This window comes from Asterias amurensis, chromosome 1, assembly GCF_032118995.1.
Source record: "Asterias amurensis chromosome 1, ASM3211899v1".
NCBI classification, from domain to species: Eukaryota; Metazoa; Echinodermata; class Asteroidea; order Forcipulatida; family Asteriidae; genus Asterias; species Asterias amurensis.
Window position 1 is genome coordinate 16,001,304 of NC_092648.1, and position 12,642 is coordinate 16,013,945.

Sequence of the window (12,642 nt, forward strand, 5' to 3'; positions counted from 1 at the left end):
ATTTTGGTCATTGAGAGCTCTCACAGTGGTGACTTGTTCGAGGGATTAACCATCCAAGACACAAAACAATGATCAAAATGATAAATGCTTGATTACTTGTTCACCCGCTGCAGCTATATGCTGGCTATTTGCATATCATAATGGTGATTCCGTTTGAATTATTTGATTTCCAAACCAACTAATGCATGAGAAATCCCTCATGCCACACTTGACTGATAATGGTGCATCGTTATACAGGGGAAGGTCATAATATAATATAATATAATATAATATAATGTGACCTTTATTCAATTAAGCGACTCCTGGCGGGAACGAGGTATTCAGTTATTTCCTTCCTCCATTGTTATACCTCGGTGAAATTTTTTTGCAAAATCAGAAGGTGATGAGACAAATTTTGATAAAGGATTCAACATAACCTGTACAATTGAAGGGTAGGGAATTAAATTTGAGGGGGGGGGGGATTAAATGAGTGTATGCAAACTGCCTACAAAAATATGATTGGTGTTGGTTGTGGAAAATTTAATGAACGGTATAGAACTATCCATTTTACGCCTGTTTTCGACATCGATTGTAAAGCGAGAAGGTAGGGGGTGCCTACCGCTTTTCGTCCCCTGGTTACGCCACTGCATAAATGATATAAATAAGTACAAATTAATGGTCCATAGTTTTGACCCTTGCGGAGTCTTTCTCGAAGGCTAAAATTTGAACACAATTTCATGTTTGGACATACAAGAACACACGTTTTACTTCAATCCAAGATTGACGTTGTTAACTATTAGTTTAATATCTATTTTTCAATCCAAGATTGACGTTGTTAACTATTAGTTTAATATCTATTTTTCAAAACAGGTGGCAATAAAGCCTGCCTTTATGCATTGTGCAATGTGTGAGAGAGACACAGATTGAAACGCAATTGATTTTATTCAAAATAATTATGCCAGCCCTGCAAATATAGGTCTACGGTGTTAGGGTAAAACATGCAAATATTGGCAGAGCTAATCGAGTTGTCGCGACGCAAATGCTAATTTCATTATTGATCAGAGACTATGGCATAATGCAAATTGTGTTGATGAATGTGAAGAACCCGAACTTGAAGCTAAAGCTGTTGTAAAAAAAATATACGCCGGCTGATTTCATTACAAAATCATATAAATCAATGCAGATGCCTTAAAATAATTTACTCTAAAGTTGTCATTTAATTAACGGAAGGCCCGTCGGCAGCGTGGATTTATTTTATAGAAGTTAAATTATCTGTTGACTTCTGTAGTCCTCTAAAAAAAAACTTGTTCTTCAGTGTTAAATAATCCATTCCAAAAAAATCAATTTATGTATGTATGTATGTATGTATGTATGTGTTTATATCAACAATATCTAGGCTTCTCCCATGTCTTCCAAGGAGTTCATTCAGAATGCGAACAGGCGTCTTAGAATGTCGCTCAAACTGTGCATTCAAGCGAACTATTTTCTTTTTTATTATGGTAACGCGGGTTGGGAGGTTAGAGACGGTAACCAACAAAACCCCGTGCGCTCTCAACCTACCGAGTATTTACACACACGCGCGTTTTACATACCTCAATCTCAATGCCACTCTACAAGTGCAACACACACAACCACGCTTCGCTCCTCAGTTTTTCCTAACCACTACCAGCGCTGCTACTACTGTAACAACCGAAAGCACTCGCTCTATGCTCTGTTACAACACGTCGCCGTGAGAAAATCTGGGAATATTTCCACCTGATAAATTGTTTGAAGAGAGGGAGAGAGAGAGAGAGAGAGTACTGTTAAAAAGGGAGTGCATTTTGAATTAAGAATCATGACGACGGTAGTTCAACAACCACAGCAAGGAGCGGTCACGACGGTCGTGGTGACTGAGAAGCAACCTAACGCATGCCGGCAGGCTATTCCCGCCCTGCATATTGCTGCAGCTGTGCCATGTCTCATCCTCAACATTTTCCTTCCAGGAATTGGTGAGTATTTTTTTTTCTTCATAGAATAGGCCTCATGTTTTCACTAAATGCCAGCTTGCTGCTAACAGGTTATTTATTAGTATTTATTCAGCCACCAGGTTGCCTGGTTGTCAAGGTTTTACAAGCACCATGCAAGCAAGCACACAGCAGGTGTCTTGGGGGTAAAGGCCGTTGGTAAAAAAAAAATAGGCTCCCTGCCTGGGGATAGTCTCCAACATTTTTAGAGTGAACTTTTATACATCTCCTGATATTAGTATTGTGAGTAAATTGTTAAAGCCATTTAAATTCAAAACCATTAAACACCTGAAGCATCATGTTAATCAAAAACATTTGAATCAATGGACCTCTTCAATTTCGAATACAAACATAACACTGTGAGAAGAAAAGTGAGTGGCAGCATGGGGGTTGCTAAAACTTGATCTGGGCTGGGCTAGTGTGTAAACGACACTTAATAGGCCTGTTATCTTGTTTAAACTCACCATGCCTTATTTGACTATGTCTCTTTATACGGCCGTTTTCTGCCTTGAATTAACTACTTAACATTCTGTTCAAATATTGCATCTTTGAGGCCTGGTTTCAAAGATGAGCAAGGAGGTATGAGGGGTTGTGTAGTAGGGACAATGGGAAACAATGTGCTTCACACGAGCAAACCAACAAACAAACACCATATGCTAATATGACTTCTGCGCGTGCGTGATGCTATGGCGTAACCAAGGAATTAGCACCAAAAGAAACCCCGCCTCACCTTGGCGTGTTTCAGCATGATGTTTCAGGTAGCCTATGGTTGGTGCATGGTGAAAGAATGCCAAGGATGGCAAGTATCATAGTATGGTCATATGGGAAACAAGCTTAACTATTTCGTGTAACCTTGGCGAACATGGGTTGAGTAGCTTTACCAATGTAAACCGCATTCTACTGGGGGAAATGATGTATGGGTTTATAGATACACACGCCATGCATGTCCAACTAACTCGTAAAATTTACATCAATGATGTGTTCCGGGAGACACATAATGTTTTTTTTATTTTTTTTTTATTTGATAAATACACTTGTTTTATTTGTATTAAAAAAAACACCGACTATTGGTTAAAGATCTAAAGAACGGCCACAAACTCACTTTCAGGTTAATCATTAATTTTTTTTTGAAACAACTAATATTTTGTGACTAGATCTCTTATCCCTAAAACCCTAAAACTGTTCGGCCCTGCATTGAAACAAAATCAAGTTAGTTGTCTATAGGTCATGTATCATTCCTAACTTAAGGGGGAAAAAAACATTAAGTGTCCGAATTTAAATTAAGCGCAAATGATTCATGTAAAAATATAATTATAGGTTTTGTAGTAGGTGTCAGGACACTTCGTACCTCACCCTGGACAAGAAAGATAGATAGATCCATCCATTTACTCTATATCCATAAATATCGATGTATTTCTACATGTTTTTCTATTATTAAAAACTGGCATCGCTACGGGTGTCCTCACAGCCTGCACGCAAACAGGGTACAGTTGCTGCACTTGTTTTCTCTCGCTGCATGCACGTCATCAATTGGACTGAGAATAAAAGCGATTAGAACATGTGAAAGTTTTGTTGGCCCCCCCTTCGGGAATGTAAATTGTAAGCATCCATTGTAATGTAAGATTCGGCATAGCAGGGGAGCATGCATGCATGGCATTGGGTTTTTTTTGGACACCCTTTTCCCGATTAAGTTGTGCCTAGGACTTTTGGGAAAGGCATTTCGAATACTTCCATATTTGGTTGCCTATCGTTTGTGCTATCAGCCATTTGGTTATTATTATTCTTGCAACATTCTGCAATAGAAAAAAGTCCCTTCACCCTGCCGATTAAAACAGAAAATGCCGCCGACTACCGTACTCCTACAGTGAAATATTATTGATAGTTTTTTTAATAGAAACAAATATTCTTCACATATTATGCTGGTACTCGCGTTTTTAACGACAACTCAGGTGGAAACTATCCTCCAGCCTCAGACCCCTTGTTTTCACCCACGGGCCCTGCATTACAATTTATATATAACGATGCTTATCCTACTGTGAATTGAAAAATAAAAATGAAAGTACAGACAACCCCGTGTTAGAAGGTAGTGTCTGCAGATACTGAAAATCGTGCACTAAAAAAGGTGCTTCTCACTTAGCTCTTTGACATTTCTCAATCGCAGTCTTATTATCTTCTTCGATAGTATCAGTCTGCTTTGAACATTTCTTTTCACACAAACAACTTTAGGGACAGAGTTTGGGAGTGCAGTAATTCATAGAGGAGACAAAACACTGAATGTCCATTGGAAGATATAGTTGGTGGGCATGGCCACGGGCTATTTGTGGGGGCAGCAATTGCCCTATGATTGCAAAACGCTTTTTGCAACCATAGAGTGAGCCCCAGTGGTTGTCAGGGAAAATTGATCCACGGTGTTTCTTTACACTTGTATACTAAAGAGAGGAGTGTATAGAGTTGCCCTCGAGTTTAGAATGAACGCGTCATCATCATCCGCAGCATCTTTGCGAGTCTATGGTTTTATTTTTTCGGTTGGTAGAGAAGGGGGGGGGGGGCTAACTAACTGGCAAATAAAAATACCTGGGGCAGTGCTTGTATTCAGTTTACATGTCTGTGCAATAAAGAGGCAGAATCCTACACCGTGGTGCTTCCTCGTTGCGGAAGCCATACGGAGACTTGAGTGGGGGATTTACATTTTTATCGAAATCTTCTATTCCTACTGCCTTTCGGTTTCGACGCGATGTGTCCTCGCGATGCAATGTGAGAAATCTGATATCCATTTTGGTGTTTGCTTTTATTGCTTCAGTTTCGGAAGAGAGTGTGTAGAATCGGTCGTTCCATGATAAGGCGCATGGATTACTGCGATAATATTTTGAATTCATTCAGAATTATTCACCTATTTAGATGCAAATTTTCAACGCGGTTTGAATCGTTTTCTTATTTGGGATTAATGAGATAATTGAGGGAATGCATTAGGTTAGACCCACGCCAATGACACTTGAAAATCTCAGTTTATAATATAAGTTTGTCAAGTTAAATCCAGACGATTAAATTTCTTCGTGAATTAGTTTCGCGAAATAGACATGTTGTTTTGAACAATGGCGATAGCAACGGTCCGTCGGTTTTAAAACAGTTTAACATTATTACTCTTCCGTGCGTGATCCATGATTATGACGGCCCACTGTGATCCGAGATCCGGGTCAACTCTGACCCGGGAGTTTTTTTTTAGTAGAGTGGCAAACTCGTCATGACATATTTCTTTAAATAGATATGTTGCCATAACCTAAGCTAAATTCTCTCTCGTTTACTTAAGCATTGATTTATATCCACAAAATTTCGATCTCTTTTTTTACAACGTCCTGCATAAACAAGAATGGTGTCGATAGGGACTTCCAAATGTCATGCCCTTTTTACGGATTTTCCTTTTAAGCACATTACAGCAATCCCTAGCTAGACATCAGCTCTATCGGGTCTCGGATGTGTTGGTTGTTCCCAGTTTATTTTAGGCTCCGTAATGTAGAAAATTCACTGTAATTTGATCCAGACAAGCTGCTACAGTACATGCAACATTAGTCTAAAGCCTCGATGCGACACATGTTAGTACTTTGTTATTAGGCCCTAATGTAGTATTATTTTTCATCAAGTAAAAAAACATTCACTGGGCTTTTTTTCTGTTATTGTTGCTGACGATATTGTATGAATACCACAATATTGATGCCATCAACAATGAACAATTTCCCTTGCATACCAGAGTAGAAAGCTATCCAAAATGTTCTGTTGCTACTCAGGAATCGCACATTGCTAGTAATAGCATTCAGTTGCAGTGTGTACAAAGTCTGTTCTGTCAAAATATTGTAAAACCAAAGAGTGCAGGATGAAATCGTTCCCTGCATCAATCATATTTCGGGTCCGATATTATTCAAAGAAAACGTCTCTTCCACATCAGACAAAATGACGTATAGTTACCCATGCCTGTTCCCCACTTTTATGTCGCTCCTTGGACCAACTTGTGAATAATATAAAACATATATAGTACGGTCGTATGCGGTAGAAACAATTCAGCATAAGACAAACATGTTTAACTTCACACGTCACTCGGGTTTAATTAACTCGCAACTTATAAGTGCCGGAAGATGTCCATTGTTTACTTTACCGTGTTAAACTACGTTTTAATTGTCAATTTGTGAGCGCTTTCATTTGATTTGTTAATTACTAATAACGTCATCACTTAATGGTCCACTGTGTTTTTCGTCTCTACTGTACAAATAGACCAACTCACAGAACAGGATTTGTTACCTTTTTTCTTAAAAATGTTTAAGTCATAGATTGCTTGAAGGCGTAATTATTTTTTCGAGCCCCCCCAAAAAAAAAAAAAAATAAATAAATAAAATACAACCAAACAAACAAAACAAGACAAAAACAAAACCTCGAAAATGGGAATCCTCCTTTAAAATTACTGTTGTCCATTGACGGATTCATACGAGCATGCCCATGTCTTTTCAACTTTTTTCCAAAACGAATGTTTTTTAATCATAAATATTGTTGTGGGGTTACCTAGCTTCAGTTTGAGGATCAAGTGGAACTCCCATCTGAGGGTTTTTCATCAAATGATGTGGTTATTCTAGTAGTTTCCAATATTGCCGTAGATGGTATACCACTTATCCCCAAGTAAGGAAGGACTTAGCCATGTAGACATCCCGAGTTGTTTTTACCCCTCTGTGGATGGCCAAGGTATGGAATATTACATAGGGAGTAGTCTGGTAGCTATGAAATATAAGTGATTAGATCGTACGTATCAAAGATGAAAATGGACCTTTTTCGGACCATGTTAACCTATGGCATTTCATGCTTGCAAAAAAGGCCTCATAGACTGGACATTTTGCCGGCAAGATTCATGCAAATGCTCAATGGGATAACACATTGATACCATTCTACTCGTCTAAGGAGATTTCACTTTTTATTTTCTTCTTCTTCAAATTTTGGTATGAAGAAAGGGGGCACACATCTATTAAAATGTTGTTCTTCTCCCATGGGCTGTGCTACGGCTGCAAAATCAAACATATTATTACCTATACATTATCAAATCCTGTTTTTTGCAAACAACCATGCCCCCTCCTGTAGTTATTTTTGATCAAACATCAATCCACGTTGTGCATTCATTGGAAAACAGTTCGTCGAGTCGTCGGCAGATCTGAAAGTTAAGAGTCAGCGCAAAATGAAATAAGAGCGTAACGCAGGCTTCAGTCAATAATGATTCTATACGAAGCGCTTGACAGAGGGATAAATTATCCGGAATCTGGTTAAACAAAAAAGCAAGCTCTGTCGATCTCGCAATTAAGGCAGACCATTTCTTTTCTAATCACACTCGCCGAAAAAAGGCATATGGCTACATTCCGTCGTAAATCGCGACTGCGAATTGGAAAGAAGAATGACAGTTGCGTTATTTTTTTTAGAGCTTTTACCTGAAGCCCCTCCTGGGAACTGTACTCCACATACAGGAAATGTGAGTTGGTCATTACGAAGATGCAAAGGGATAAAACCCAAGCTAAAGGGAAGATATAGGCATAGCTGGGGCAAAATACCTACGCTTTGCAGGCGTTCAATAAAACGTCTTCTGGGGTTACGGACACGAGCCGAGTCACGTGGCTTGTGAGGAGCCCGTGACAGCAAGTTGTTCATGGTGTGGCACTCGAAAAGTGCTCCCGTAGAGATTAGATTGTGCATGATTTAGAGGGAGGTGCTTCCTTACTCCACACAGGGAGACGGATGTCACAGGGGAAAAAACCCGTAATTTCGACAAAGTATGCAGGAAAACAAGTGGTTCAATATAAGTCGATTAAACCCACGTCGCTCTAAACCGTGTTTGTGCAGAAATAAAAAGGTCGTGCACATAGAAGACATTGTTTAATGTTATCTCTCTCAACTTTTCGTGGAGGGAGTAATACTGGTATGATTGTGTGGCATTGGTACTTAATTGCCCGACGGTATTGGTAATTACTAACGATTTTAGGTAACCCATAGATACCCTGTGTTCAGTTCATAGACAATGTTTATATATAGAGCTCTCTATGGGCTCCAAGGTTAAATTTGTATCATATTATTCGTCATTTTCTAATATAGGAGTCCTTAGATGCATATTGCCTATATAATAAGCAAACTGTGTTCGTTTACTTGAAAATAAAAAAAAGTCCTGACGTCACATTTCAAATATGATATGATTTTTTTTTCTACAACATGCAGAGTGTTCGGTTTATACTAAATAGCATTATTTTTTTTTCATTTTGACTGGAGATGTGCAATTCCAACCCCCCTTCATTCATTTGGAAACGGGTGCATCTCAAAGCTTGATGTGACAATGGGGACCCTGTTGACAATTATTATTGCTTGCATGTTAATTAAAATTTTGAATTTGATGAAGAATTTCAGGCATAGTTAACATTAAATGTGGCATAAATACAATTTTTAAAAGGTATAGCTAAATATCAAAAGTAAACAATATAAAAATAAAATAATGCTACATTTAACATTAACATTTGAAAAATTCTATTGATATGTTGCTTATAACTCAAAATTTTTGTTATCGTACAGGAACGATCGTTGCTGGTTTCTCTGTGTTTTGCTGCGGTAACCCAGGTCAAGAGGGCGCTGGTAAGGTGGGTACGTGTCTGCTGAACGTGTTTGTTGGACTTCTCCAATTGCTGACCTGCTGGATCTTCCTGATCGGATGGATCTGGAGCATCATGTGGGGAATTGCCTTCCTCGGTCTTTCCGGTAAGTTTCAAAATGTCTTCACGCACATCACTCCCTGGTCAGAAGTGACACTGGTCTGGGGGGGGGGGGGGTAGACTTGATTCAAGTCCCGTTCTTGTGCGAGAGGTCCCAGAAGCATATCCGCCGTCAAAATGTAGCTCCCGAAAATGGCACAGGTTGTGGGAGTTTTCTGACGTTCTGGCGATGGGATTAGAAATAAAAGTACTCTCACAGGATTGGGACTTAAGTCAAGTCTAAGGGGGGGGGGGGATACGCAATTATAATTTTCTCAATAACATTATTATGCATGATAAGTAAAAGGTTCCTTGATGTGAGATCAGAATCTGAATATTGTTCGTGTTCAAACGAAATTTCCTGTCGACATATTATATTACTCCATGTATAAAGGAGAATCGTTTGCTATTTTGCTCGATCGTGGGTCTGACATCACCATCTGGCTGAAAAGACACATTGGTTTATTGACATTTAAACTCGGGCTGTATATTTTATGCATGAATATTATACTTGTAGTTTTCCTATTCATTAACAAATGTATGCTCAACAACACATCAGTTTTGTCAGTGAACGATTTCCCTTGCATAGCAGAGTAAAAAGATACACAAAATGTATCAGTTGTTACTCACAAATCATCATCTGCTTCTCAATATTAGCATGCACTGTATGCACAAAACTTTTCAGTCTGAATATTTTCTTATTCGAAAATGTTGAATGAAATCGTTCCCTGTAAGTGATTCTTTATTTTGGCTGATTTTAGAACGTTAAATCCCACGAGCGATGGTGAAGCCATTGTGCTGGACTTTTTTTTTTTTTTTTTTTTAAACATGGCAACGCATTCTAGGTTCTGATGTTTACTTTCATAATACCTCGCGTGCATATTGAAGCAACGGAGGTTGCACTTAATCCTTAGTGATTGATGTTTTATCAATTCCTCTTTGTCTTCTCTCCACTCTACAGCTGACTACCACTCGCCCCAACAGAGTACCACCATCATCACATCAACCCCAGCAGCTCAGCCAATGGTTGTAACACAGTACCCTCAGTCAGGCAACCCGGGAGCACCACCACCGGGCTACACCCAACAACCCCAAAGCATGCCAATGGAGGAGAAGACGGTCACCCAGCCCGGTGAAGTACCGTACGAGAACGGGCAATAGTCGAGATCAGTCGATTGCAAGCGCGGGATTCATGATGATGTTCTCTGACATGAGAATAAACTTTGGAGTTAAAATCCGCCTTTTTTTATTGGAGAAAGTGGCTCCAATTGCCATGTAACAGTATGTTGATGCACACTGGGGTTAGGAAAATAATTATCAGACATAACTATAATTAGCCTTTTGAGGTATGGTGGCCACTATTGCACTGTTTGGTTTGGTTGTATACAGACAAGTTTACCCTAATTATAGTAATGTGTCTAACATATCACACAAAGTTTTTTAACACACAATCTACGGATGGATGAGACAACTGAAATACCACAGAATGGAATGCAAATTGAAATGTCGCCCTTTTACAAAATAAAATTAACCTATCTGATTACAGCATTTCTATTGCAACTAGTCAGAACATAGTCTGTTTCCCTTTTAGTTAACACAAAATAATCAACGTTATGTTATTTGACACAGGGAACTTGACAAAGATGGCTGCCGCCCGATAAACAATATCCTTAGTATAGATATTGTCAAAGGGAACAGCAATGTACTCCCACTATTGGTTTCAACATTTCTTGTTGTTTTTGAAGCAGGGTTTTCCCCTTTTTAAAATAGATTTATAATTCATATCATTTTTGAATGCACTCGCTGTTGATCTGTCTCTGTATAATGCCATTTGATTTAATGCTTCTTAAGACCTTTCTTTCCTTTACTAAGTATTTTAAGCGAACAATGTGACCTTGACTTACTAGTTCTAAAGTGTGTTTGCTTTTGTGTAATGTTGTACACTCACACCATAGTTAAACAAATATTTCAACGTATTGGCAGTTCGATGGTGTGGAATACAAACATATCAACGTATTGACAGTTCGATGGGGAAGATGTGTAAGAGTAAACATGTTAAATGTCAAGCAGGCCTATTATATGCTCTAACATCTGGAACTAACGAATGGGTACAGACACAATACAACAATAAAAGTACAATATACAAAGTTGATATGAAGTCCTTTTAGATTCTAAGTTTAAAAGGGGAAAAAAAAAGAATTTATTATTATGAGTGGTTTTGTATTTTGAACAATGTTTGTTTAACACGATTGTAAATACTTGATTATTACTATATGTAAAATATGACTGCCTTTGAAAAATAACTATTATCCTTAGTGTAGAACTAATTATACACGCACAATCCAGTAGCTGATTCGAAATGCACTTAAAATATTTTTTTTTTTTAAGGTAGACTTAAATATAGCAGTTTTAACAAGATGCAAGTGTCATTGTTTTTGTATGGGTGTCTGGACTGAACGGCATCCCAATCAAAACAAGGACATATATTTCAACCCCCCCCACCTCCAATTTCGAATACAAACATCTAAAGTTTGTTCACCTCTCGTTATTAATATCACCATCCGTGGTTCCGTGCGAAGTTTTCTACTTAATTCGTATTAGGGCCTTGATTCGCGTGGACAAAGTCAACATCTCCCTGCGCAAACGGTGAGCATATATATATGGGCCTATTGGATCTAGCAGTCGCAAAGGTGTAATGAGAAAAAAGGGAAGGAGGAATAAGGATTTTGAATTAAACGCAAACAACGGTAGCGATGTAGATTTACCTTTTATACCTGCAACTGTGTAAACAATGAGTTACTGTGTAAAGAAACAGTGAAGGAGATGCCAACACTTATCGTCTTGTTCTTATCTTAAAATGTGTATCCAAGTTATTTTTATGAGAGTGTACAAACGATCATTCAGTTTTCCCTTACAAAATGTACAGGGACAGAGTTTTATTTCTAGCGCACAACTTTTAAGCTATTCAATGAAGGCAAGGTTTTTTTTTCTGTCATCGAACAAGCTGACTTGTTTTTTATGTATTCAACTCTGATTAGGTTTTTGGATGCACCTACAATCATCTTCAAACAATGTATCTTTTTAAACTGTTTCCCCCGTTTGTATGCGTTTTATTATTTTTATTAATATGATAAGCACATTTTGATTTGTTCTGGATGACACCGGAGATGGGGCTTCTGTGCTTCTTCCTGGTTTCAAAAAACATGGTGGATCCACATCTAAATGTATAATGAGATATCCAACCCAATCAATATGTTTATCATAGGTTTTTACCGTTCATGTTTTATACTAAAGCTCTTTGCTATTATAGCTGTGCATTGGTGTTGTGTATCGTACCTTTGTACCATGTAAATATTTTGGGCACTTGTAATAAAACAATGATCTATTTTAAAAAATATGAGTGTGGAATCAACTTATGTTCATGCAACTGGTGTTTATGTTAAATCATATAAGATGTTTCTTGCGTGTCGGGAGCGAAGTAAGTTAACAAACAGAGAAATTGATATTCGAGTGGCGTACCTTTAAACTTGAAGCCATATCCACCGCGATTCTAGTATGGCACTATCGGAGTTTATCATTTAAATTAGTCAGGGGATTTCGCTAACTGGATTGTGTCCAATCACCCGAATGCCCATCTCGTGTTTATCTACCCAGATTGGATTCCTGAAATCGTCAGGTAGATGCCCTTGGCAGTGATAAGAGGGAAAGCCCAAATAAAATTTTAAAAACACCGTTGTGAGTGAGGTTGAATATACATGTATAGAGGACGTTGGCCGGAGCCAGACTGGCACCGAGTAGTGCTCATGAATGACGGCCGAGTGCCCTAAGGAGAAACTCGACAATCTCCGGAGAAAGTATATATTTTCATTTTTTGAGTGAACAGGTTCTGCAATGTCAAGTGC

The 12,642-nt window shown here is 38.4% G+C and overlaps 1 protein-coding gene across 1 annotated transcript; it reads left to right on the plus strand.

The window, feature by feature from the left end:
* Positions 1-1,530: 1,530 nt before the first annotated feature.
* Positions 1,531-12,135, plus strand: LOC139947463 (protein SPEC3-like). The gene is made up of 3 exons (XM_071945379.1): positions 1,531-1,967; positions 8,565-8,747; positions 9,702-12,135. The coding sequence occupies exons 1-3, from the start codon at positions 1,814-1,816 to the stop codon at positions 9,899-9,901; spliced, it is 537 nt and encodes a 178-aa protein (XP_071801480.1). The 5' UTR covers positions 1,531-1,813; the 3' UTR covers positions 9,902-12,135.
* The last annotated feature ends 507 nt before the right edge of the window (positions 12,136-12,642 follow it).

What these genes read in the sequence shown, in the direction of transcription:
- LOC139947463 (XM_071945379.1), top strand. Translation starts at nt 1,814, where the DNA reads ATGACGACGGTAGTTCAACAACCACAGCAAGGAGCGGTCACGACGGTC. An exon ending in CATTTTCCTTCCAGGAATTG is followed by an intron (nt 1,968 to 8,564) that starts GTGAGTATTTTT and finishes GTTATCGTACAG; the next exon opens with GAACGATCGTTGCTGGTTTC. An exon ending in TGCCTTCCTCGGTCTTTCCG is followed by an intron (nt 8,748 to 9,701) that starts GTAAGTTTCAAA and finishes TCCACTCTACAG; the next exon opens with CTGACTACCACTCGCCCCAA.